Here is a 27,150-nt window from a genome sequence, read left to right on the forward strand (position 1 = left end):
AAGATCTAAAAGTAACATGACAGATCTCTTTGAACGAGCGGAAGAACATCAATGTCGTTAGCCCACTTTTCTTAATGTGTGACGAAATAACAATAAGAAGAACAACAAAAATTTCAAAAACCGGGAAACAATTGTGTCAGTTTTTGTGGCTCCACGATACAACGCGCTGTTCACGAGATTAACAAATGTCGCAGTTTACGTCTGGGCTGTCTTAGCTGTTCTTAATATGAAAATCGTGTAAAAGGTGTTTTCGTCGCCGAAACATCAAAGAATTTCGAATGCAACTGTAACATAATGAAGGCTAAATTTAAAAGAAATATTTGCATACATTTTGAGCACTTACAGGTTTAGACACCTTCAAAACTGGCAAACTAATCCTCCCCAATTTCACATGTATTTATTTAAATTGCTCTGCTTTATTTTAAGACACCACGTTTCGTAATGAATAAGAACGAAGTAAATGTAGGAAAATTCATAGGCCAGTGTGTTTTTTTAGAAGGAACAATAATGCCGTATTCACAGTTCCCTGCGTTTCAAATTAACACTAATTTTTTTTTTATTATATAGAGGGTGTAAGACAGCAAAGCAGATTGTACATATTAATGAAACAGTAATGCAGGTGTTATTAGTAATCATAACAGCTTCCACTGTACGTGCGTGCGTACGAAGTGTTGAAGCTGTTTACGCATCTCACTGCATTGTCCCTCGCCTTCTCGCTGGATCATCGTTCCAAGGCGAGCCATACAATACACGCCTCTGGAGGTTTCCATCGCCTACCGGGTAATAGTTAACGATGAAACAGTATTACGTGATCTGAGGTCACTAAGTCTCACGTAGGCGGACAGATCTCGTCACATTGCAGATGGACGAGATTAGATTCGTACTGGCAAAAGTTGGATTAAACTCAAGTCAGAAACTCTTGCGTTCAGCGTAAATATGAGACTCTTCAAAACGGTCTGATTTTACATCTCTTCTTTTACATAGGCTTAGTGGGAATTTAGCACAAAGATTCTGAGCTCCTCGTGAGCTGCAATAGCAATGGGCGAAGTGATTTGATTCTTAAGAAAGTCACTTTACCGTAGCAAATCTACGTTCTCTGTCTCCTAATAATTCGCCGTTATTTAATAGTGGTAATCTTATATTCACTGGTATGAAAACTAATACCACCTGCTAATTCAAAGCTAATGAATTATAACTTGAATTTCGGTACACCTTCATCTCGTATGTTTATTTATTGCTTCAAACTAAGAGTGTAAATATATGTATTTAGTATTCAAGGAAGAAGTGTTAATGAAGACTAATATTTTTTTGATATTATACTTTTTATTCAATGAACCCTCTACTTTGGGCAACATTTTATTGCCCTTTATAATTTGTCATCATAATTTTATTGATGAAAATAAATTAAATTTGACTTTGTATTGATATGTTTTCAGCCTCATTTTATTTCGGTATTTTTACATGCATATATAATTACGTATTGTTTTAAACATTTTTATAAAGACTTCATCAGTGGCGTAGTTTTATTTATTGCTACACCAGCACGGCACCAGAATCAATTTTTTCTGTAGACCCCGAATGATACAATTATTTAACGTGAAACTTCCATAGCGTACAGACCATTACAAAGCGACTCATAATTTTTATACTGCAATACGAACGAAGAAGAAGTATTGAGGAGAAGTATTGAGGAGAGTCAATGAGCAAAGAAGCATTCTGCAGGCGATTACACGAAGGAAAGCTAACTGGCTGGGACATATTATGAGAAGGAATGGATTACTGAGTGATATCACCGAAGGCCAGGTTGAAGGAAAGCGAGGACTGGGAAGAAGACTGATACAGCTAACCGACGACCTTAAACAAGGAAAGAAGATGACGTTCCAGGAATTAAAGCGAGAAGCCGAGAATAGGGACAACTGGAGAGCTCTTTTTGGGCAGAGCAATGGACCTGTCGTAAGACAGAACACTTAATAATAATAATAATACGAACTAATGACTGTCTGCAGAGAATTCAAACAAACGACACAGTTTTATATGACAATGTGCTGAAAGTATGATTATAAGAGAGCACAGGACATGTATAAAAGAGATGGCAGTGCCGGGAGGCAGGTCCTATATGTTTTCACGAAACAGAACTGAAAAATCATAAGTGATAAATATTCATCCTAAACTCGCAACTTACCGGTATAGGAGTTACAGGCAAAACGCATAAAACCCACATCGCTGCTGTACGGAACTGCAGTCCCACAAATTTTAAGCTGCTTATATTTCATTTAAATAATGTAAAGTCATAAACCAATAACAAAATGCAATGTAGCTAGTGGGTTAGGCAACTAATCTTTTATTCCTTCTAAATGCGTTACATAAAAACTTTGTTGCTGTTCATAATGTTATTGTACGGGTTCGATTCCCGGCGGTGCCCGAATTTATAACTTGTGTTGGGCAAGGTCGTGGTCTAGGCAACACGGAGTTTTCCTCCGGGGGCTTACCCGGTTTCTCCGTAACATCCCAACAATTACTCCATTCACACACAGAAGAAGGCAATGGCAAACCACTTCTGGATCATCTGCCAAGAACGTATATGAACAGGTCCCAATCCGAGAAAAGGATGGAAGGATCCTGTTCATATGGACCTGTCGGCAGACAGAACACTACAAAACTTCTACACAGACCTATAGGGTACCTGTCCATAAACCAGATCGAAACCTTGTCCGTTATGCTCATTACATAATAGCTTCTGGAAACTGCATTTAAATTTAGCCCTTCAAAGCTCGGTGACGTATACTGTACCGCCTGCTTTAACAATCAACAACTTTGCATTTAGTACATATGGTATTTGCAAAATAAACAGCAATTATTTCTGTGCAAAGAATTAACCAATTAATCTTTGTAATGGAGACAGTTTGTATTTTCTTTGCGGTGCAAACATTTAAATATTTTAGATAAGTTTCAGCATCAAGGAGTTAACGAAATTAATGTCTCCGTAAGACGTCTGCTGTTACAGTGGTGACCGTCTTTAATAGTTCCATGCCTGAAGTGTTTACCAGGGGTGTCAACTAAATTGTTCTGTAATTATTGTTGTTACTATTATTACTGCTAATTCCGTTGCAATCAGAACTGCATTTAGTTTGTCGGATATACCTTAAAGGTTCTATCACCAGGGCGATCATCGCCCTGATGATGGGTGCAGCAAGGATATCTGAAACGGTGGCAAATTTCTATCAGACTACACGGCGCTACGACCCAGAACACAGCCATCTCCGTGCAAGACGCACGCTCAGAAGCCAACACACGGTCTCGAAATTCACCCACAGAACAGATTTTAGCCCTCGTTCTTGTGTTGTGTTATGTTGCTCTGAGCTGTAGTTTAATGTTTAGAGGTACTAGGGAGCCCAACGGCACGTTTCAAGGGTTCGTTTTGTAACATATCTTTGAACCCCTCACGGCCTATTAATTTGAGTTCAATTACTATTTTACTTAAGAGCCAGTGGAAGGTGTTTCTAGGGACAGGCCACAGTCTCGATTTTAATTTCAGAGTGAATCAGCGTGTTAAATAAAGACAGAAAACCTTGTGGTTAAAATATGTTTTGTTTTGATATCGATTTGGAATTTATGCCTCTCGATTCTTGGTTCCCAAAGTTGTTTTTCTTTGGAGTTAAAGCTGACAACGTCTTCGCCGGAGCTACTTTGTACTACGTGGAAGGATAGAGATTGTTACCACGTGTGTACAGACAGCTACTCTACCGACACTGGAGCGAGTCCTACGTCCACATTTACGGGGATACGAATAGTGCGGACGCACCTTTAATAACGACGCACCAAGCCACGCCCGACAGCTAAGCACCAGGCCCATTCTTACAGCTCCGGATGTCCCCGTCTATACCGTCCTTAAAACCTTAATTGTAATTTACTTAATCACTAAATCGATAGTTGCTATTACTAGCGGAAAACAAGAGATCGACATGCAAGTGATTGATCCCGGAACGTTTTCCAATATGGTTCACGAATAAAAAAGTCGAGATTTTAGACGTTACTTTACGTTGCTGTTATATTGTAATTTCAAACATTATTGAGAGAACAGATTGATGGCTGATTGGCTATGGTGAAAAAATATCATCACACGTGTGTTCGATCCCATTTCATCGAAGTTCACGAAGTCCTGTTCCAGATTAAATGGAAGCTAATACAGAATAATGGCACTGCCCGCAAGAGTTCGACGTGTCATGCTTTATTTATTCGAAGTGCATAAAGCGGAGGCCAATTTTTGAGTATAGGTTTTAACACATTTTTAAGTGTACACTAAACGTGCACACAACAAACAATACATATCTCATTAAAATTTGTAGATTTTAGTTGAGGAACTTTCTGCGTGGGAAGCATTTAACTGTCACTCGTCGTAGTTCCACAGAGACATAGTGTCACCACACCGTGAGGACAATAACAGCACATTTACCAAAAGAAACACTATTTCTTCCTATACGATTGCTCTAGTTTCTGCTAATTACCCCTACAAATATTGAACTCACTGATCTGTGCAGTGAGCTATCTCTACTACTTCATATCCCTGCAACAATTAGTCATATCACTGAACGTATTTCATAGGTCTCCGCTACCACTTTGGAAACCGAGCTCAGATTTTATTATTTCTATAATTACTCGGCCTTATGTATTCTGAATTATTATATTCATCAACTTTTCAAACTGACGATCGCCTGAATACAATTTAAAAACTCAAACACCACATTTCACCACTACAGAGATCAATTTGCTAATGCTCTTTAAGGAAATAATACCTGTTTATACTAAGAATCATACAAAACAAACAAAAAATTTACACTTATTGAATTTTAAAAAAACGTGTAACACACAGTTGCAACTAGGCTTTAACAGTTAAATTATACATCGTAGTAAAGTACAGTCTGATAGCACATCAAGATGTTTAATGAACCAGAAGTTTCGGAGCCAACGGCGAACCTTCTGGTCTCACGATCGACGTGCGAGTTAGCATGGCGACAGCATTTCCTCTGAAATGTCGAACAAAAATCGTGGATAGCCTACATCGTGATCATTACGTAAAGACCTTAAATTAACTGACATAACCCAAAACAGAAGCAGAAGTAAGAGAGCGTGTTCTTAATACACCGTTTCTTTGACCTTCCTCAACTGTCTTCCATTCATGGAGCATACCCCTTCTTAAAACAAGCAAGCCTATCATGTTCATTGTTCTTTAAAGCTTTATGCTTTATGCGAGTTTCAGGTAGGAATAAATTCCATCATCCGGCGAGCCTTGTGATGATGCGAGGACGTACTCTCGTGTAGTGACGTAAGACAACGTCTCAGCTACAAAGCAATTACGATCTGCATAAATGTAAATTATCTGTAAACTTATCCCCGCAATTAAACCGACAATCCATCCTACGAACCATTTGCTTAAGAACACAGATTCCTTCTGTCATGTGATCCTGAGCAAAGATACGTAGTTACTCGCACATCGCAGAGTTGCTCTCTGAACTTATGACACGTGATCTATCATTCATAAACCACACAATAGAACAACATAGAAACGTCCATTTAGATTTCGGTCTCCTGTGTAATGGTACGCCGCTTGGCATTGCAGGTGGCTCCCGACGTTTCGGAGATACGTATTCTTCCCGTGCTCAGTACCTATTTATTTTGCATTCTGAAAGGGTCAAGCTTACACGTTTGCTACAAACACGCGAACGGTCCAGTACAAAGTTTAATTCCTACAGTCTCTCGTGGAAAATATCAATTTACCAGACCTGGGCATTGATGGAAGGATAACATTAAGATATATTTTAATGGACTGTGGCATGAAAGTGTGAACCGGATTCGTCTGGCTCGAAATTGATTCGAGTAATTGGGTTTTCTGAACGTCGTAATGAACGATGGGTTTCAATACAAAATCTCCAATTTCTTCTTCGCTGTCTCACGAAGGACGGTACTCTGTAGACTCAGTTTATTCACGTCGGAATGTTCAGCCGAGTGTCTCGTAAATTACTTTATTTTGTTCTGAACGAACTGAACTTACAGATTTAGAATCTCCCCCATATCGAAGTTAACGCATTTTTAAAGCCGAATGAAGTTAAATAACTTCGTCTGTCTTGATGATGATGATGGTGATGATGATGATTAGATGGTGCATATAGCGTTTTTGACGGGGACTGTGAAAGGTACCAGAGCATGCTCGTCTTGTGCCACTCATGCCCTTACGGGTATCCCAGGTGACAGATGTCCGCTAATTAGCTAGCTCCGTCTTCTGTCTCCGTCCTCCGTCCTCCGGTTCTGCAGACCCGAATCACCACTCGCCACTCAGACCATCTATAAACATCATTAGACTCCAGAGACGTAGCACAAAAACGCTGCCTCGTCTGAATGAACTTTTGTTGTACATAAATTTACGGGAGGGGGAACTAACTCAATGTTTGTTTTCGCAGGTAGCCGCCTTTCTCACCGGGTGCAATTAAAATGCATTGAACTTTGTCGTCTCGGTCTGCTCGTGGGTTCAAAGCCCGTTGTGGGGAACTGCTGCCATTTAGTAATTATAATGCAATGCAGATTGAAGTGTGGTGATTACGGATGTCCACTGTAAGGCTCCTGTTGGCCGAATTGCTTTTGTTACTTTCTGCATCTAAGTTCTGAACTTGAGTCAAGTATTAGGGGGTTAAAGACCATTTGTAAGTAAGGGTTTTGGATGCAGAAAATTCATTACTTAAAAATTGAGGTAACTTATCGAATTGTATGTCTCTTATACATTGCAGCAGGTAGAAAATTTCTTGTCTGTTACGTAGATACATTGATGTAAACCTGAGAAGTTTAAAGGGCAAATTAAATTTTGTGTAGGCATTGCAACTGAATCAGTTCAATCCAATGCAGAACCTCACATCTTACATTTCAAAATGAATTTAAAACACGGATTAAATTACGTGTTTAACAATCCCATGCAACATACTGACACCAGCTTTGCCTGAATTTCAATTTTACGTCATCGGGCGGGAAACAGGGCTGAATGCGATTGTAAAAAGTGGTTTACTATGCTCAAAGTAGTGCTTAGCCCCCCGCGGTGAGGGAAGTGGTAATCATCGCACTGCCGGCGATCGACGTCTGTCCCTACCCCCGAACATCTTCTCCCAGAGCACGACTTTGTCTCAGTTTCCTTCCTTTTCCGTCATAACAAACGTCGTCTCGTGCGGAACCTCGCAGCCTCTTTGTTCGTCCTGCTACAAGAAGCAGAGCACAATGGCGGCTCTCTGAACAATCGCCACCCCCCCTGCCGCCCCCGCCACCGCCCCCAACTTTTGCTTCTGTTGGCATTTCTTTACAGAGAATAAAAAATTGTAGCCGCGGAGTTGGGTCCCCGACCGATAAGAATGTCTTTGGAGTGCGTCTGTACTGAAAGAACGTGCCTTCTGACGCTAAGGTTTTCGTAATATCTGTTACTGCCCCTTTGGTTCGAGGTGTGGGCCGCGTGATATCTGGGATGGAGATAGCCAATGTCTTTGAGTGGAGTAGTAGCACGCTCTGTGCCCTCGTTGATAGGAGGAAAGCAGACAGATGCAAAGTAGTGGTCTGTATCGATATTTTTGCCGCCTCTGTATTTTATCTGTTTTGTTGTTGTTCTAACCGAAGCACAAAGTTATGCAGAAATATGCAGCTCAGTAAAGTTGATTTGAATGTAGGAAATTGACCTCATCTCGGCCCAGGAAGCCGGGAAAATGCAGTGATCCGTAGCCGAACTTGCCAGTACATTGTGGTCGTATCCAGCGGGATACGGAATTGTAATACTTCAAAGTTGCGTTTGTTTTCCACTGATTACTCCGAAAGAAGAACATAAATTTCAGCATTTAAGTGTAATTACATAATACTGAGTACCGAATTGCAGATATATACCTGATTTGAACTGTTTTGTGTGTGTACGCACTGTTATGTTTCCGTTAAGATAATTCGAACGCATTTGCAGTTACATGATCCATCCCGACGGACTGATATGGTCATTCAGGAACATGACGTACGCCTGTTGCGTGATGTATGGCATTTGTGGAGGGTTTTGAAGATGAAATTATCGCCGTCAAGCGGTCGATGTGCGTTTCATAGGCAGGGATTTCCGACCTGCCTCATGCAGTTTTGCCAGATGTGTGCAGAATCCGTTGTTTTAGGAGCAATTGCGATTTGGAACAAATCTGTCCCTGAAGCTGGAAAAGGATACGCATACACACTCCAGGTTTAAACCCGAGCGCCGTGAAAGACGGCAATTTCATCGACACGCTGGTTGTGCGGGCAAACTGAGTGTCTCGGCTGACTGTAGGAGAAATGTCTGACAACTCTGATCTTGAGGACGGTTGTTAAAACAAAGTAGCTAGTTAAACACAAGGAACAGAACCACTTAGAGCATCAGCCCATTGCGGTAGCTGTGCTGTTTGGCGCCCAGAGAATGAGCGTCATCATTCTACAGGTAAATGTTTCGAAGAACGGACATTTCCAGCATCCGGGTGTTTAATAAGCAAAGAAACAGGCCCCGTGTGGTATTTCTGTCTAATAACTTGTACCACTTTACTTTTGCAGGAGGCAGCCATGGTTCTTGACGCTAGGGAAACTCTGGCGTTGGATTCAGCCCGCAGAAGGTAAGTGAATTCATTCACTTCCACTTTTGTAACTACGATTTCCCGTAAGTAATAGTCGAATTGTTCTAAGGACGTTCGAATCAGATTTGCAGTAGCTGTTAGGTTAGGGCGGCGTCTGAATCCTTGTCTCGTAGGAAGTGGAAAATTTTACTCACAGGGAAATGTTGGGGCCGGAAGAAGGCAGGACTGTTTTGAGAACATCGGAGGTTCATTTTTCTAAATGGCTAGACTCTCGGTGGAGGAGTTCCTGCTACACGTCTTAAACTGGGGTTGACGAAGGACCTTGTTAATTTAAGCGTGCTCCCTAATTAGTATTTGTTTCTTTAACTCTTTAGAACCTAGTGGTAACTAACATTCATTTTGCCCAATTTTGATCAAACTACACACTGCATAAAGTAATTACTGATCCAGTTATGTAGAAGAGGGTCACCATTGTTTTCTAAGCACTATAGATCTCACCTTTCTGAAACTTCAGACTTCGAGGATTTTAAGTGAGTACCTGCGAGGGCAGTTGAGTGCTTTGGTAGGTCGAGTGCTGTAAATCTAAAAGTTGAGACTACCCCCATGTTAATCTATGTCTGCATTTTAATTATGGATGAAGTAGTGCGTCGTTAAAATAAAACGAAAATGGCCAACAAGGCGAACCAACTTCAAGGCTTCAGGAAAAAAGTAGCGTGGTTTTAACAACTGAGAATTATACACAGGATATTAATAGTAACTCGCTTCATTTCTGTGTACGGTGTGATCATGAACCCCACGCTACCTCACGTTATTTACATACTCAGTAGTTATTTAAATGCATATGCGAAAGATACGGAAGTTGCCCAGCCTTCGAGTATGGAGCAGTTAATCTGTAGTCGCGGACAAGTTAATTAAAACTTTTCTTTATTCCTCTGTGATTTTAAGAGTTTGAAGTTTTGTTTGTAATTTATACGAACACGAAGTGAGAACTTTAAGTGAGTTAGTTCTTTCTTGTTGAGTGTGTACCTGATCGAAGTATGGGCCTGTGTACAGTACGTGGAAGATATTTGTGACGTGTTTGATTTGAAATCTTCTTTAATGAAATTAATTTTCTTGTTGAGGTTTAGATGTCAGTCGTCGCGTATCTAAACCATCCCTTGCCTTACTTTCTAATTGGAGTTGAATGGTCCCTGAAACGTATAAGGGGGCAGAGAAAATGTGTGATATGACAAACGCGTGCAGAATTGTGGTGAGAAAACTGACGATACCTACGTGCATGTGGGAGAATAATATTATGATGTACCTTAAATAAATAGTGAGCAAGGGTTTGGATTGGATTCAGCTGACTCAGGATAAGGTCCACTGGCGAGCTCTTGCGAGCACGGTAATGAAACTTTGTGTTTCACAAAAACGGGAATTTGTTGACTAGCTGGGCAACTATCAGCTTCATAAGAAGAAGCCTGCTTCACTGAGTTAATCATGTAACAACCAAGAATTATAACAAGACGTCGTGATACAGTTAAAGCTTAAAAACACGAATTCATCAAAATATTCATAATGTTGATATGTCCTACTTACATCCACGCGTGGACCCATTGCATGTTCGTTCCGTCAGAGCTCAGAGTAACCCCCCTACCCCCCCCCCCACCAGGTCAGCATTCAGTATTTATAAACCGCGTATATGGACACGGGCAAAAGCTGTTGATTGGTGTTAACCGACTGGAATTTGAGTTAAATTGAAAATCATTTCACACGAATCAGACGTCGGAGCACCGTTCTGACTGGGACTTGATCTTAATTGATGTAATGAATAAGCACTTTCCATACAACACGTGGTGACACGTACAGCTTTGCGTAGTAAGGCATTGAATGTGTTCAGGTGGCAGGCATTGTAGGAAAAGGGATTTCTTCTTGTCGTGAGCCCCACTGCGCCCTGACCGGGGGAACTAGTAGCCGCCGGTTAAACTTTACCTCCACGCCTCCTAGGCACACTGGCTGCTTCACATCATCATCAAATTTACTTCAGGGCTCATTTTTAACATGTTTTGATACTTTTTTGAGGATTGCGTGATTTCCTGTTGTGTTGGAAACATCTCTTGTTCTTTGTTGCGTCTTCATTCGTGATTAATATCGTCTGTTTTTCTTTCCTTTTATATTTCCGAATTAAATATCTCCGTCTTGTTCACAAGTTTCGTCACAGGCCAACCAACGTCACTCCTGCTTCGAGAAGCCCCGTGTTCAGTGCTTGGCCCAGAGGCCTTCCGTCCTTCCTCACTGAGGTCTTTCTTGGTTTTCGTCAGTTCCTCCAGACATGTTTCCTCATAGTCCCTTAAACTATAAAACAACCGCTTCCTTCCATGTACATTCTGATTCATTATTCACAATTCGCCACACAATTCGACGTCGTGTGATCTGAGATTTTGACGGCGTCGTTAAATGAACCGTAAATAAATATATGACAGGCCAAACAGTAAGGCTGTTTTATTTTCTGTACCTAGAATTTTACCTTTCATTTCACCATTTTAATAAAGTTGGCATGTCCACTATTCAAAGAGTGTTTTGTGGGTCCTAAACGCAGAAACCACAAAATCAGGGGTGTATAAACCTCGTGCTTCAGAATCAGAATTTTTATCTTCAACTCCAAGGGCTTTGGTAATAAAATTACTTCCACGTGTTATCTCTGGCTGATCACTGCCTCCTCGATGAAGTTATCAGTCGAGACAGAAATTGAGTAATCGGAAGAGTTATTGACCGAACTAGAAGATGGCGGCTTCTGATAAACACTTGGCGTTTATGGATGTTTAACAACGACTTATTAATTAATATACCGATCATAATACGTCTTCCAGTACCGCTTTTGATTAGTGGATCTTAACCACGTCACAAAAAGGTTCAGGCAGAGAGAGAGAGAGAGAGAGAGAGAGAAAATCGCATTTTCCCCTCGATCGTAATCCGTCTATCCTCTCAGAGAGGCTCTGTCAGAAGGGAGCGTTTGTTCGAGGTCATTTAATGGAGGCGTTCGGTAAACACATTGCCACTGCTCGTGCTAAAGCCGCGCTCTTTCTAAATCTATCCGCAGAATGGGAGAGCCGCGCAAACACGAGTTAAATCGAACCGCACGGAAGTGGGCGTGGCCTCGGAGCGAAATTCACAGCGACCGGAAACAATTTACACTCTTATCAAAATAGTGGGTGTATATTCCTGTCGACTATTTACCGTCGTGGCGCCATATAGTGATAGAATTATGAATTAAACGGTTGCCAAGCAACGGAACATCGACGGGCATAGATTCACTTCGCACTACAAAATCGTGTGTGGTCCGGAATGAGCGGCCAGGAACGGAGGCGGGATTTTTTATAAAGGCTAGAGGTTAGGCCAGTCTGTTATCCGCTTTCATTTACGCTTTGAACATAGAATGTTTAAAATCTTAAGCGATGTCTCCACTAAAGCTACTTCATATTATATCGATTTCTGGTTTTGGCTCCGTCCCGAAACGAATGAAGCCGTACTGTTCTGTCTGTCTGTACACTGACATTCCAAACCAATATTGATTAAATGTAGTATCGTCGCCCATTAGGAACATCTGATTCACCCGGAGTAAATATCATCGCGTTCCTTTACAGGATTTGTTCTGAGTCCCATGCTGAGTGTTGTTTGTTTGGTGTTTTAACGAAGGAACCTGCGATGTTTTCGTGTTTCCATGAGCTGAATCTGTGCTGGCTCAAAGCTCCATTCGCGTCGCACGAGACGCTCAGCTAACTCGTCCTTTTGTGTGCGACGCTCGGCAAATCTGCAGATTTCAGGCAATGCAGTGCCAACAAGTCAGACCGTCTCTGCCGCTAATTAAATGAGCACGAATGTTTAACTACGTTACGCGGTTACGGCTTCACACTGTCTTATGCATCTTATTATATTTAAAGGAGGTGGATTTCAACAAAATTTCGTAAGCTGTTCTGTAAAAAGCCGCAAGAATAAATTGATTTTTTTAAAAAAAATCTGTGGGCTACACAAAGTATGTGACAAACGTGAAAATTGTACAGAGTCTATTCAGAATTTGGTTTGAAATTTCGACTCAAGAAACTGAAACAAATGTTAGGTTATGAAAACCATCACGAATTATTGTTGGTTTCTTCTGCATTTATATCAACTACCACGATTATCTGTGGTCGATTTACGTCTTAATCTGTTTGTTGGTTTCTTTAGTAAATTTCTATAAGTCTGTAGAGGTTCAGACTTGGGACCGACCTACTTTGTTTACCGTCTCGGAATTTGCTTGTATTTAAAACATAGGCCTAAATCAAGGCATCCGAACTCCGGTCGGGATTCGAAGCGGATACGTCGCGAATCTCATTCATATGCGATGAAATTCTGTCATCCCTCGCGAAAGACATGACTAAGGAAAATAACGAGATGCTAAAAGAGAGTGATTTCGTCTGGCGAAAGGTCACGCACGCGTGTGGACCAGCGTGTCAGAGTGCGAACTACCCCGCGCTGCAACACACCCCCGGGTGGCTTTTCCCGGGAGCGAGCTACCCGCAATGCGGGAATACTCGGCCACAGCTGAGGCTCCCACAGACAAACCGTTCTGTGGGTTCTTTGTTCACGGGGCGCACGTGGTCTGTGGGCCGAAGACTGAGAAACGCCTCGTCTAGGAGCCTAGATCAGTTCCGTCTGTGGTGAGACAGCGGAACATCCTTCATGTCTTCCTGTTCGCGTTCCCGAATCTGTTCGCGGTTTCCATGGTTACTTACTATGAACACAACATATCAGTCGGCAAAGCTGAAGGAAACAGACCGCTTACGAGACCTGGGCGTAGATGGGTGGGAGATATTTATACGGATTTTAAGGGAGGAGGGTATGGATTGGTTTCAACTGACTCAGAACAGGGTCCAGTGGCGGCTCTGGTGACTTACTTCAGAAACCAGCTATTTCCTAACCATCTGAGCAACTAACAGCTCCTTAGAAAGGCGTCTGTTCCATGGTATTGGTGTCGTATATTCCCTTACTGTAGTTGTGAAATAAACAGCCCGATGAATGTGAACAAACCCAAAATTAACAGTCTGATAACGGGGTGAGTGGGATTTGTGTGAATTATTTGTGCTTTGTGTACGAGTTAGTAGCTTGGCAAAACTGTGTTGGTACGCATGCACCAATCTGTATTTTAAGCAAGTTATGCATGTAAAGAGGACGCTGATTACATTGCAATCGAGCAGGTAACAACTTTGTTAGCAGAGCTGGGCTATACTTTAATTGAAAACACATCATCATTATTATAAGCTGAAACAAATAACACGGTCCCGTGTTATTTGTCTGCCTTCAGCTGAAGGAAAACAAATAATGAAACAAAAGTTAATTTGAATAAAATGTGGCATGTAGCTACTTTTAAAAATGCTGAGACAGAATTTTTTTGAGATCGTTCATGGCGATTAAAGAAGATATGGCGGTCAACGGGATTTCCGAATCCGTGATAATATTAGTAAACCAAGTCTGTTACAAAGTTTGCGGCAAGAAAAAACGCTAATGATAGTTTCCTTGCATTCGTCTGGTTTTGGCGAAGTCTGATCGAAAGGTTCCTGTTACAAACAGCACCCCGAAATGGAGGCTGCGTCTCTAAACTTCATGTCTCGTGCAACGGTGCGTCGTAATAGTGATGGGTGGTCTCATTCCATTTTCTGTGTGTGTACGAATAATAACAAAAAACTCAGTTTTTAGTGTTTTGAGCGCAGAGCTGCGTTTTCTCCTGCTTTAAGGTCATATTGCCCAAATTAAGTGGACCCGTTTTGGGAACGGTGGGCTAACACATCTGGGTTTTATTAAACAGGTTCTTTTTATTTCTTCGATATTCTGTCTTTCTGCGTGTCATGCATCGGTGTAGTTTTAACTGAATTTTTACGTGTATTTTTTTTTTTAAATTCCGATTGAGTTAGGCTGCAGTATCGATTTGTATCGAAGTATTCGCGCGGCTGTTTACTGGAGCACTTGCAAACTCGGAAGTGGCGGTCAAAATGTGCGCCTTCTTCCGCCAGTTCTTTGTTGGTTAACCCTTTGAAACACGAAGAGAGAGAGAGAGAAAGAGGAAATTGGTGGGGGAGAAGTGAGAGACACTTCGATATCTGGGGGGGAGAAAGAGCATCTTATAGCTAGAAGGTCCCCAGGCAATGCCCGCTCGTCCTTCTGTTAAGGATAAAGTAAGAGTGAAGGCGTTAGTGTGATGATTGGCATAAAAGGCGGAATTTTGAACTTTGTATTAGCGAAAGCTGAGACTATGAGGGGAGGAGGGTAAATTTTGACGGCGTTAAGGGGTGGTAAATGTTGATTAATTTAAATAGGGAGGGCTGCATGAGGAGCTTGCAGTGGCAACTTGGAACTTGGGAACCATCTCAGCATTTGCTTGAAGACAGAGGAAAACCAAGGAAAACCTGTGTCGAGATGGCCGGTCGCAGGACCTTCCGGGTGCGCGCTGACTACTAGCCAGCGGTCCGGCAGACAAAAGAGAGATTAGTACGACCCCTAGGTTTCCCTAACTTGTGCCATGGGCTTTATTGATAAAGTCAGGTACATTTGGTGTAATAATACAACACAATATGATGGATGCAGGTCATCCGTGTTTCCGTGGTCTTCTTCAGCTGATGGTTTCGTGGTCTGGTCCATGGCAGGAGTTCCGCTGGAGCGTCCTCCGATGAACGGCTGGCTGAAATCAGTAGGGTTTTGCCCAAAATGGACTTTACTTTATTTAAATATGTGTAATTTGTTGGGTATGTGCAGGATCAGCCCCCTAGTAGGGCCCGCGGTCGCTGGTATTTATCGTAAATGGGGTCATATTGACCTAACAGCCTAATTTGGGAGTTCTCACTCGCTTGACTTTTAGCATAAAATTTGTTTGCTAGCTTCCTGACATGGTTACGGAACGTCTCCATGCCAGTTTGCTCATGTAAAATTTCGATTGACGTTACCCTTGGGAGTTTCGTTATAATTCTGAGCACCTTGTTCTGAAAAATTGAAGCACGAAGCTCGTGTAAATAATATTTAGGAATTCAGTCCGTACCGCGAAGAAAACACAACACTTCACCATTACGAAGATCAACTGGTTAACGCCGTTTAAGGAAGTAATCGCTGTTTACACTGAGAATCATACGACACACATTAATGTAAATTGCAGGGTTACTGACTATTAAAGTAAGTGGTACATATAGTTACCACTGGGCCTTAAAGGGTTAGCCCAACCAGGCGGCGCCGGTGTTACTGATCACGTGATCAGCTCCTTGGCAGTCCGTATATTATTGCTCTCCAGTTCTCCAGCGATCGAATGCAGACGACGGCTAGAACGTCACTGCTTTCTTTTTCCAAAATGAGATGTGGGGGGGGGGGGTGGCGCAGGAAAATCAGAGAAAGAGACGGACAGAAGTAACGAGAATCTCGACTCGACTTACTTTCGTTTGCCAACTCAAAAGATAAATCGTTCGCAAGTATCAGCTAGTGCCGCCGAGTGTTCTGTGCCTCAGACGTCGTCGCATTTACGACTCGGGTATTCGTGTATCAATCGAGAAACCACCTGCTCCAATTATTTATCTTCCGGTGCTCATGAGTTTTTAAGTTACAGGGCACATCTACCCTCAGTAATTTTACGTGAATAGTAAATCTTCTTTTGAGTTACTTTTATTTCGGACCTCGAGAAAAACGAATTAACTCCCTAATCGACTTCTCTCTGACTTTGATGGAATTCTTCTTATACCAACAGAACAGGGGCTCTAGTTCGTTTAAAATATTGGATATTGCATATTACTCCCTGGATGGGAGATAAGCCCGTCTCACTTGGCATCCATTCGGAGTGGACTAAATTTATGTGGCTCAGGATAGGGTCCGGTGGCGGTATTTTATGAACACGGTTTTTCCATATACACTAATTTCTTGATCAGCTAAACGACCGCTAGTTCCTTCAGTTATCTTACTTCCTTAGTTTAATTATGATCACATAAACATTATTTTAATAAGGAAAGTGACGTGTGCATTTGATCATGTAATTGCATTTTATTGGCTCGGGTTGAAGAATCATGTAGCGCTAGGTTTTTACACATTACAGGGGTCGTGGCTCGAAGACCGATGAGTGTAATTTCGTATTTGTTCACCGTTTCGATTTAAATGGCTAGTTCAGTTACCAGTTACGTCCGCCAGTTGTCTTCGTCTTGGTGATAGCAAACCGAGTTACTTCTGTTGGCCTTCGCCCCGGGCGTTTGAGGCGGGTTGCAGTACATGCTCCTTGTGTGACTGAAGTTTATCTCCGCCGAAGAATGCACTGCTGGGTCCATTACGTGCCTGTCCTCATAATGTTCCCTTATCGCTGACGTTATGCATGGAAGAAAGAGTCGCGGACCGGATCTTGAGAAAGCTTTGGGCTCTTCAAATTCAAGGCGATAACATGCAGTTTGTTGATTCACATTAGGGTCAGCGTATGTCTTACAAATGGCGAACGAACACGGACGCCATATTTATTGTTTTGTGTTGCTTTGTTAAGATGCGTTGTCTCTGCGCCAGCAATTCAAAATGTGCAGTGCCGGAACCGGGTCTTTTTTTGTTTTCTCAACAAATACCAACGCTCTCGCTGTTTGTAAAACACAACTCAGTTTTATTTTAAATGTATCACACTGAGAACATTCTACGTACAAGACACGGTAATAAAATCTAGAATGAAATGCGCAAGACACACAAAACTCAGGGTAGAGATGGGAAATGCGTACAAAACTTTAGACGGAACACCTGAAGGACAAACCAATTTGAAGAACCACGGATCTTGAATAAATCTCGTCTGAGGACGTGTACTGGATTCAGGTGGCTAAGGACATGTATGTTGGCGGGTTCTTGTGAAATCGTTAATGAACCCTCTGGTTCCATGAAAGGCTTTAGTGAGCAGTGAAAGTAGAAATTCAGAAACTCGATAAAAAATCACGTACATTAAAACTACCTCAGCCCTTGGTTTTTAATTTCAGAAGAATCTTTCAGAGTCCGTGGGTACACAGGGGCTGGCACTCGCTGTTCGTTCTACGAAAGTTTTTGCGCTGATGTTTCATATTGAAACACACAGCGGCTGTTTCGAGCCCTTTCCCACAAATTTATCATCTTTATCAATCTGTAGATGTTAAATATCTTAAGAAGCAAACTCATTTCGTGAGCATACGCTCGTAAGACTCAGGTAAAGGCTTTTCAGGACCGAATGAATAACAGCTGAAACGCGAAATAGATTTACAATAAAATAATGCGAGGCGAAAGAACAAATGAACGCGGCAGTGTTTACATTCTGCGTCAATCTTGACAGGGAGTGAATGGTCTTTGTACAATCTATCTGCTGTTTCGAAACTGCCGAACTGAGTACAAAGGACTGCGAGATGAAAAGTAAATAAAGGAATAATGTGATGTAATGATTTGTTAAAATAATGTTACCCAACATTTTACAGTAGGCAGATCATTAGATTATCTTTGTTTGTGCTCGGTTCAACTCAGTTTCGGCCTTATGATGTTGGAATGAAATGGTTGAAGTTTATTTCTGCCTCAGGTGTGAATGAATTACATTATATTCTACATCCCTCTTTGTTAAAGGTTACTCAGTTCTAAACGTAATTTTCTGTTACAGATCGCAGTATTCAAAACGAACAGGAAATCAGCATTTTTCGAACTTTCTCGTAGTTGTTCAAGATGAGCGTGGCAGTGAACATTGTAATACCAGACTATAGTCTCTCGTGTCAGAGAAGGGCATAAATTCTTGGTATCCGTAGTGCAACGTTTGGCCGATACAACATTCATGCGTTGTGTGTCGGGGAACGTAGGGACCACAAAATTCGGGGAAGTGTTCCGAAATTAGCCGGAATGCGTCTGTTCTTTTAGGAAACAAATCTTCTGATCATGGACTTATGTCAGTGGTTGTACTCTCAGCTTCAAGGCCTCACGATCGTCTCTCCAGCGCACAAATATTTCATCAGACTGACTGCCCTCGTTCCACACAGTACAATACAGATTGCTTTCGACTCTCCGGAAGGGCAGAGCCCACTTGAAGCATGCAACATCGGGCTCGTTCTGAGGGAGGGCATTGCTCTCTCTCTCTCTCTCTCTCTCTCTCTCTCTCTCTCTGTGTGTTCAAATCTCTCCCATGTTTCCTGGACCGTTTCCACATACACAGATAGTGCACTTGATTTGCCTCCAGGACATGGCAATCCAAGCTTATGGGTCTGGGATCGATATATGGACAGGGTTTCAAGCGAAGTGCAAAAGTGATGGCGGTGTCTGTCCATCCGTCCGTCTCTCTGAATGTTTATCCTTTCTTTTGAAAGTGCCGAACTGCTTTCTGTTTCGTAGTTCATTTCAGTTTGTGGAGGTGGAACACAGCCCCTGCTTAACAGGAAAGTAAAATCGAACTTTATGCAGGAAGAAACTGGTTCAAGGTCATTTGTTCCTGCGGATTCTAGTAAGTGACCAGACTTTCTTCCGACGCTGCTGTGGTTATGTACGGGTGTCAGTTTACAAAGCTCTTCGGAGCTAAATGAAGTTCTGAACGCATTGAATATGCTGACGTTGTTCTTCTGGGCTGTAACACCGTGTGCACTTGTAGGAAGATAGCAGAGTTTCCGAGGAACATACTGCCTCAATCTTCAGAACGAGCGTTGCAATCTAGAAGATATGGCCAGTGTCGAAGATGGAGGCAGTATGTTCCTCCGAAACTCTGATATCTTCTTACAAGTCTTGCGGGTATTAACCCAGATGACCGATATCGACACAAATTCTGTTCCATGCGTAAGACGCCCGTCAAAAAGTGGAGTGTTTAACGCGTATCAAAAATACGTTTCTCTCGCAGATTAACAACACAGCTCGAAGTTCTGCTGCACGAACACACATTTCTGCACAGACGGTAGCATCCCTGTTGCTCTAAATGCGGTCTCCGTGTACAACATGGCTTGTGTGTGGCCTTGCGTATGAGAGTACTGTGCCGATCCTCCTCTGGAAATTGCGTTCTGCTGTTGATATGTTGGCGGGGGGTTCATCTGGCGGTGACGAGAGTCACCGTCGGTAACACGAGGCTCAGTCTGTCTTGTGGCTTCAAGCAAAAGGGCGCATGCAGAAGGCCTACCACACTGCCTAATCTTCACTTCATGAACTTTAATTTTCCCGTAGATGATTTCATTTTACATCCAAATTCAGAGTGCGTTTGTTGCCAGGACCGAAACAGTGACACGGTTACAAGAGAGTGTTTCTGGCTCTAGTTTTTAAAGGGACGAATGGGACCTCCACCCAGAAACTTGCTTCATGTGATGTCTGAGGGTCGTCTTTTATGAAACCTCGATGTTCATTACCGTGTTCGCAGGAGTCTGCCACAGGTCCTACCAAATCAGCCCAATAAATACGCAGAATCGCCTTCATATTAATAAACTTGATTTAAATAAGTGTTCTGCATGACAATGCAGCCCGCATTCATACTTGTTGCTCACACGTGATTGCTCATTATGTAAACCTACGTCATCCGTTGTGTCGAGTGACGTCACTTTATTTCGTCCCATCTCCGTCATTATTTTGTTAACACAGAAACAGTTTCGAAAACTGAGTCGATCTGCTTCAAGCGAACAGAAAAAGACAGACCGTCGAGTTATCAAGACGGGATGATACTTGTGACGCTAATCACTGCGTGGTGAGTATGATTGATGAGCCGGTGGGTCGCTCTGTGGTCTGCAAAACCTGTATCTAACGAATACAAATCGAGATGTTCAATGCACAACTAATGGCGGCCGGAGGATATAAGTTCTTCTGACAACCTAGTACAGCACCGGCAAAAATATACGTACACAACTCGTTGATTAGTGAAATGTAACCCGCATAATCACATCATTCGCCATTTTATTACGTTTCATTTGATGTGCGTGTGCCGTGGGTTAGGTTAGGTTGGGTTAGGTCCATTCCGCTGGCGTGTTATTATTTACGCATCAAAAGTTGTAGGCGTGAAAGTGGTAAATTTTACATGGATTTATAAGTAAACATTTATAGTATGTGGTAGGTTACCCGAGCTTTGTTGGCGTCCAGCGACTCTTCTAAAGTGGGCCTTCAGCGGAGAGCGACGTCTACCACCGGATTTAAGATTCATTATCTCATTATGTAATCAACTGAGTGTACTGATGTTTTGCATTGGGATCCCCGAATAAATTAATGTTATTTTCCCGAGCAAAATTAAACAGAATGATCTTTGGAATGGAGATGTGTTGTTTTATCTTGGAAGTATAGACGGAATTTTTACGGATTACCGCACTTTGATGAGGTTTGCCTCTCCCGACCAGATGAATCCAATACTCGGTCTATTTTGTAAGAAATGGTAGTAGCGTGGAAGAGATATGGGATAATTTCAAGAATATAATATTCCAGAGTATCCAACGTTTTGTGACACATAAAATACTGAGAAAAAATTCGGACCCTGAATACTACAATAAGGAGGTGAAACGGTTAAAGTCAAGGGTGAGAAAAGCATATAACAGCAGAAAATTAGGACAACAGCACCAAGAGGAACTGAAACGTCTATCAAAGCAGTTGCTATTAGCTAAACAAAATGCGCAGGAAACATTTTTACGGACAATATTAAGAAATGAAGGTAAATGCTGGACTGATTTCTACAAGTATGTAAAACGACGTAAAGGAAACAGGGAAAATATTCCGGCGATCAAGGATGGTAATGGACGGCTCATTACTGACTCGATAGAAAAGGCCAACTCCCTTAATTTCTATTATTCTTCGGTATTTAGCTGCGAGCGTAGCATCCCGCAGATACAATGCGCTAACTCAGGCGAACCCTTCGCCTTTAGTACTAAAATCATTAGAAAAAGGCTAGCAGGGATGGGAAAAAGCAAATCAGTAGGGCCTGACAGCATTTCTGGGGAAATTCTAAAACTGGGTGGGGAAGCCATGATTCCATACCTGGCGCGATTATTGGACGTAACAATTAATAATGCCACTATACCAAGGGACTGGAAAAAAGCCATAGTGGTTCCTATTTACAAAGGAGGTGATCGATCATTGGTCACAAATTACAGACCGGTCAGTTTAACATCGGTGGTCTGCAAACAAATGGAACACGTTACAGCATCGTACCTGAGGAAAAACTGGGAGGAAAAGAATTGGTTATTCGAGGGTCAACATGGGTTCAGGCCGGGATATTCATGTGAAAGTCAAGTAATCACGGTTTGTCAGGACATTGCAGACACACTGGATAACGGACGAAGGTTAGACGCGATTATAATAGATTTTTCGAAGGCCTTCGATTTACTTCCTCACGATCGGCTGCTTATGAAAATCGCGGCATCGGGCGTGGACTCGAGGATAGTCGCATGGATAAGAGAATTTCTTTTAGGCCGAACGCAGAGAGTTAGAGTAGGAGGGCAATTATCAGAGGAAGTCAGAGTAACATCAGGAGTACCGCAAGGGAGTGTATTGGGTCCACTTCTATTCCTCGCGTACGTAAATGATATTTGGAGGAACATTGAATCGACTATTAGACTTTTTGCAGATGACTGTATAATATATAGGAAAATTATAAATAGTAAAGATATAGAAAAGATGCAGATGGATCTAAACAGTCTGGGGGAGTGGGCGGTTGAAAATGATATGAAAACTAACCCAAGTAAAAGTAAGGCAGTTAGTTTCACGAGAAGTCGGGTGAAGGAACCACTAAACTATTCGTTACGGGACCAAATAATTCCGGAAGTGAGCAGTTGTAAATACTTGGAAATTATCTTAAGCAGCGATTTAAGCTGGGCTGATCAAGTAAATTATACGGTGAAAAAAGCCTGGAAGGCACTTCATTTTACAATGCGTGTTCTCAAAAAGGGGAATAGTAACACTAAAAGTCTAGCCTACACATCACTAGTGCGTCCGATTCTGGAATATGGGGCGGCGTGCTGGGATCCTTACAGGGAGGGGCAGATAAATGCGTTAGAACGGGTGCAAAGGAAAGCATGTAAATTTGCATATCACAGGAGCGATTCGAACTGGGAAACCCTGGCACAGCGTAGAAAGATAGCACGAATATGTGCTCTCTTCAAGGCGTACACGGGAGATCGGGCATGGAAAGCTATAGGTGACAGATTGCAAAGGCCATACTACCTGAGCAGAGTCGATCATATTCGGAAAGTTAGGAGCAGAAAACAAAGAACAGATATCGGAAAATATTCCTTTGTAAATAGGACCATCCAACTCTGGAACCAGCTACCTGCTGAGGTTTTAGGGACTCTCTCCTGTAAACCAAGTACGTTTAGGAAGAAGGTTAGGAAAGTGATAAATGAGGTGAAGTAAAGGGAATAGATGGGTGGGTGCAGTGAAGGGGGGTAAATTGGGGTGAGGATGGGAAGGCTTCATAAGTGTAGTGAAGTGAAGAGAAGGTCCTGATGAAACGTGTGATTCATTACTGTTACTGACTTATGTCTAGTTGGTATTAATTTTTAAGTTATGTACTTTAGGTTATATGGTTTTGTAATATTATGAGTTGTTTTATTTTGAGTGTGGTGTGTTGTTTTGTTGTGTCTTATTGTTCTTGTTGTGTCTTATGTCTTTTTGTCTTACTGTATTGTGTCTCATTGCTTTGTTGTGTCTCATTGTTCTGTTGTTTCTTATTGTTATTGTTTGTGTTGTCTTATGTTTTTTGTGTTATTGTTTTGTTCTGTTTCATTGTTCTGTTGTTATTGTTTTTGTTGTCTTATGTGTTGTTGTGTCTTATTGTAGGACCACTGCCACCGGGTAAAAACCCATTTGCAGTCAAATAAATAATAATAATAATAATAATATTATCTCCCTTCCGTGTCAGAGTACCCTAAGCTGTCTGTTCCTATCATGATTTGCTACTAAAGTTAGGTTAGAATACCTCATGGGGCCCATGCGTGCTACATGTTTCGCCTATCTCACCTATACAATTCAAATTCAGAGTTCCTCTCTCCTGATGCAGCGTACTTAGTGCACTGTTGCTCTGAACTGGAGACTCCGCTCAGTACGTAAACAAAATGGCTATTGCTCTGAATTATCATCAGAGGTGATGATAGTTGGACGTGTCTGGTGTAGGGGCGCCATGTCTGCTGTTCGTTTTCATCCCGTGAGATGAGAATCGGCCAGACACGCCATTATTTTAATGCAGTAGCATTACTAAACAAGCAATTTGCTTGGTATCCAGGGTGCGAAATCATTTTAGGTAGAAAATGCGGACAAGAACGAAGTATTTTAATTGAGCCAAGCAGTGAATTTTGATTACCGGCGGTCACCAAGTACAGGCACACAGGGTATTTCGCAATTTGATTCACTGTCGTCGCGGTGAGCACTTTGGAAGTATCGGGTTCGATTCTTGGCTTGAGGACCGGCTGTCCAGACCGAGGTGTCTCGTAGTTTTCCTCAGTGCTTGCAGGAAGGTGCTGGAACAGGAGGCGCAACGTTTCCTTTTGCATCCTCTCAGAGTCATTATTAACAATTATTCTGTTCCTTCTGACGTCATAAACGGTGGTGCTGGAAAGCGTTTTCACTTAAACAAGGATTAAAGAATAATTTCTTCTGTTGCATGTGGGACGCATTAATGAGTTACTTGGTTAACGATTTGCACCAGATCAGTTGTAAGTTGGAATAACAGTAATCGAAGCAGTCGTGGCCGATCTCAGCGGGCACTCTGCCGGTTCAAGTCCTGACCGGACCGTGTGTGATGTACGCAGCTGACGGGCGGACCGTTTGTGACGTTTTCACGTCCGAAACTGGAGGCACCAGGTACCTAGAAATTGTAGTAGAGATTTGTAACGCATGCGTCGTGTTGAGAAGATCAGGGTTCCTGTTTCACGTCACTCTCGGAAAAGTGCTGCTTTGAGGCAGGTCGCTTCGTCTTGCTGTGATGAATAATTGATGTTTTCAGTAAGATCTGTATTCTGCAGCGTCTCGGGACAGGAGCACTGTTCGTTGCTACAGAAACGACAGATTTTGTCAAATATTTCTTTTCGTAGCCGAATGGGAGAGAGGGTGCGTTTTCTTTGGGGTACGGACTAAATTTCTAAAGTTATTTATAAAATGGAGAAAATCAAAATTCCGCCATGGCTGCCTCAAGCTTGTACAACCCTGACGCCTTCGCTTTTATGAAATCCTCATCAGAAGGAAGAACGGGCAAGGCATGGGAACCTTCTATCGAATGAAGCTTTTTTACCGTCTCACTTTGATCTTTGCTCCTGCTGTTGCTCCATCATTCTTATTCGTGCTTCAAATGGTTTAAAGAATTAAATGAAATTCAATTCAATAAATTTGCCTCTGACATTCCTTTCGAGAAAGTGTTTGAATTGAATTACGTGTATGAAGGCACCTCAGAACCGTAGCTGGTTTATACAGTCCTCACGAGAGAGCGAGTTCTAAACACATTAACCTTCAACTGCATTCATAAAACACGACCTGGAACACGTGCCCTTGCAAAATGAGTCTGTGGCAGTAGAATGGAGAAAAGTACATAATCAGGAGTTCAATCGAATGTTCTTCTGGCGATCAAGTTGAGGAGAATGAGATGGGCGGTACATGTAGCATTCATGAAAAGTGAATTCATGTAACATTTAAAACACGAATACAAAGATTGGAGGACAAGGGTAAGAGGGACTTTAAGGTAATAATAAATAGTACGTGATGGCGTGAAGAGGATTCTTCTAATTCAGTTTGCTGTTCCAGTGGTGGGGTTTCGTGAACGAATTTTCTGGTTTCAAGAGAGACAGGGAAGGCCTTGGCTTACTGACCTGTTTCAAGAAGGGCTGGCTCATCCATGGCGGGAGGTCGCCCGTTCGTACGCAGCCCAGGATCGTAATTTTCACTGCTGCAGTCAGAATAGTGGAATATCACTGATTTGGAAATTGTTTCCATAATCTCACACGTTAGCGTTGAGAACTACGTCAAATACAACGTTCACATTTAGAAACAAATCGAACGTAAAGGCAGCTTGCTCAGCGGTCCGTGTCTCTGATTATGTCAGTACTGATTGACACAATAGTTATACTTACGCACGGGTTCATTAAGACCGGAACACAGGGCTAATTAAGTTCATAATTCTCTCTCAGAATGCACACGACACACACTCGTATTAGCAACATCAAATATTCTGGCTTGATTTAAATGATTTATTAATTGGCATGTAACAGGGCCCCAAAATCATCACCTTGATTCACTAGTAGACACGTAAAAAGAATGCCAATTGTCGGAAATTCCTAAAATAAATGACCTCGTTTCAATTAATTAATTAATTAATTATTCTATCCAGACTGCTTACAGAAACAATAACTTGGTGGAGGCAGCAAGCACCTCTGAAACGTCGGTAAACGTCTGCCACACTGCACGGCGCAGCATTTATGAAGGGTCGTCTTCGTATTGGCCTCAGTGAGAACCTGAAATCTCACCCGCTTACAATTCATCACGTAAGCCGAACAGAGCAAATTATTGGTCTCAAGCTCTGAATTCAGCCATAATCCGACCATTAACTACTGTAATTTATTCATTTGTGCACCACCCGGTATCATAAATATTGCTGCCTACTTTGTTCGTGACAGCGAGGGGGGGGGCGAGTATTAATTTTACACGAAACGAACCAAACATTGTGGTCCAGCGGTTGGCAGCCCTGCTTCGTATTGGGAAGGTCCCGGCTTTAAATCTCGGTTCAGAGACCGGCTGTCCTCACCGAGGCTTTTCGTGATTTTTCCTCAGTCCCTCCAGGCAAATGCCAGGATAGTACCTTAAATTAGATTACGACCGCTTCCTTTCGAATCCCTTCCAATTCATGTTTCACTAATCATTCTATCTTTCAGGGCAATGCAGTCTGAGGTGCTGAAGGCATCGTTAGACAAACAAACAAACAAACAAATACGTGAGAATGAATAGCGTTTTGAGAGTTTTCGTAATTAAATGCGTACAGTGGTGCTTAAACTGAGCTTAGTCCACGGAGTAGTGCTTTTTGAAGCTAATAGTAGCTCATATGGTCAAGAAATGTCTCGCGTTTTGTGGAACCAGAATTCTCGTTATCGTGTTCGCAGTTTCCCACCATTGAATTTAATCGTCAGCCACTTCAATCGAGAATACAACCCCCACCCCCCCAGTCCCACTCTTTATGATCAATTTTAACTTAATTCTCGCATCTTCGCCTGCGTGTTCCAAGTGATGTCGTGCCTTCAGATTTTCCGCCCAAAATCTTGTCAGCATTTCTTGTATCCCGCGCATTTTGCTTCGTGGGGGAGTACAGATCGACGCCCCTCATTGCTGCCAAGTGACGTTAATCGTGATTAAGGAAACAACGAGTGGCTTTGTTCCGCGGCTCTCAACACATTTGCGTTCCTCTCAGTGGTTTCGTAACACTTAACTTGACGTCGATTACACTTTTCCTTCCTCAAAGACCCGCGTCAGAGCGGGTTGCCGGCTTGACAGGCTGAAACGAATAATTAAATAAAAGGTAGCATTCCTAGACCACGACGCAAAAATTATAATTTCCCTGGAAAACAGAAGTGCTTTTCAAGTGACGTGCGATGATTTTCTTCAATGTCTTATT

At 42.2% G+C, this 27,150-nt stretch overlaps 1 protein-coding gene across 2 annotated transcripts in view; it reads left to right on the forward strand.

Annotated features, from left to right (window-relative positions):
* The window catches only part of LOC110836404 (uncharacterized), a 343,621-nt gene that overhangs the window by 55,201 nt on the left and 261,270 nt on the right, over positions 1–27,150 (forward strand). For both annotated transcript variants that reach the window (XM_087356219.1, XM_087356222.1), the window contains exon 2: positions 8,581–8,639. In XM_087356219.1, coding sequence (XP_087212345.1) covers positions 8,590–8,639 — 50 coding nt within the window. In that variant the 5' untranslated portion in view covers positions 8,581–8,589. The remainder of the gene's footprint in view (positions 1–8,580; positions 8,640–27,150) is intronic.

Source organism: Zootermopsis nevadensis, unplaced genomic scaffold (assembly GCF_977971745.1).
Source record: "Zootermopsis nevadensis isolate Lab colony 2312 unplaced genomic scaffold, Znev_1.0 Znev_ptg000026l, whole genome shotgun sequence".
NCBI classification, from domain to species: Eukaryota; Metazoa; Arthropoda; class Insecta; order Blattodea; family Termopsidae; genus Zootermopsis; species Zootermopsis nevadensis.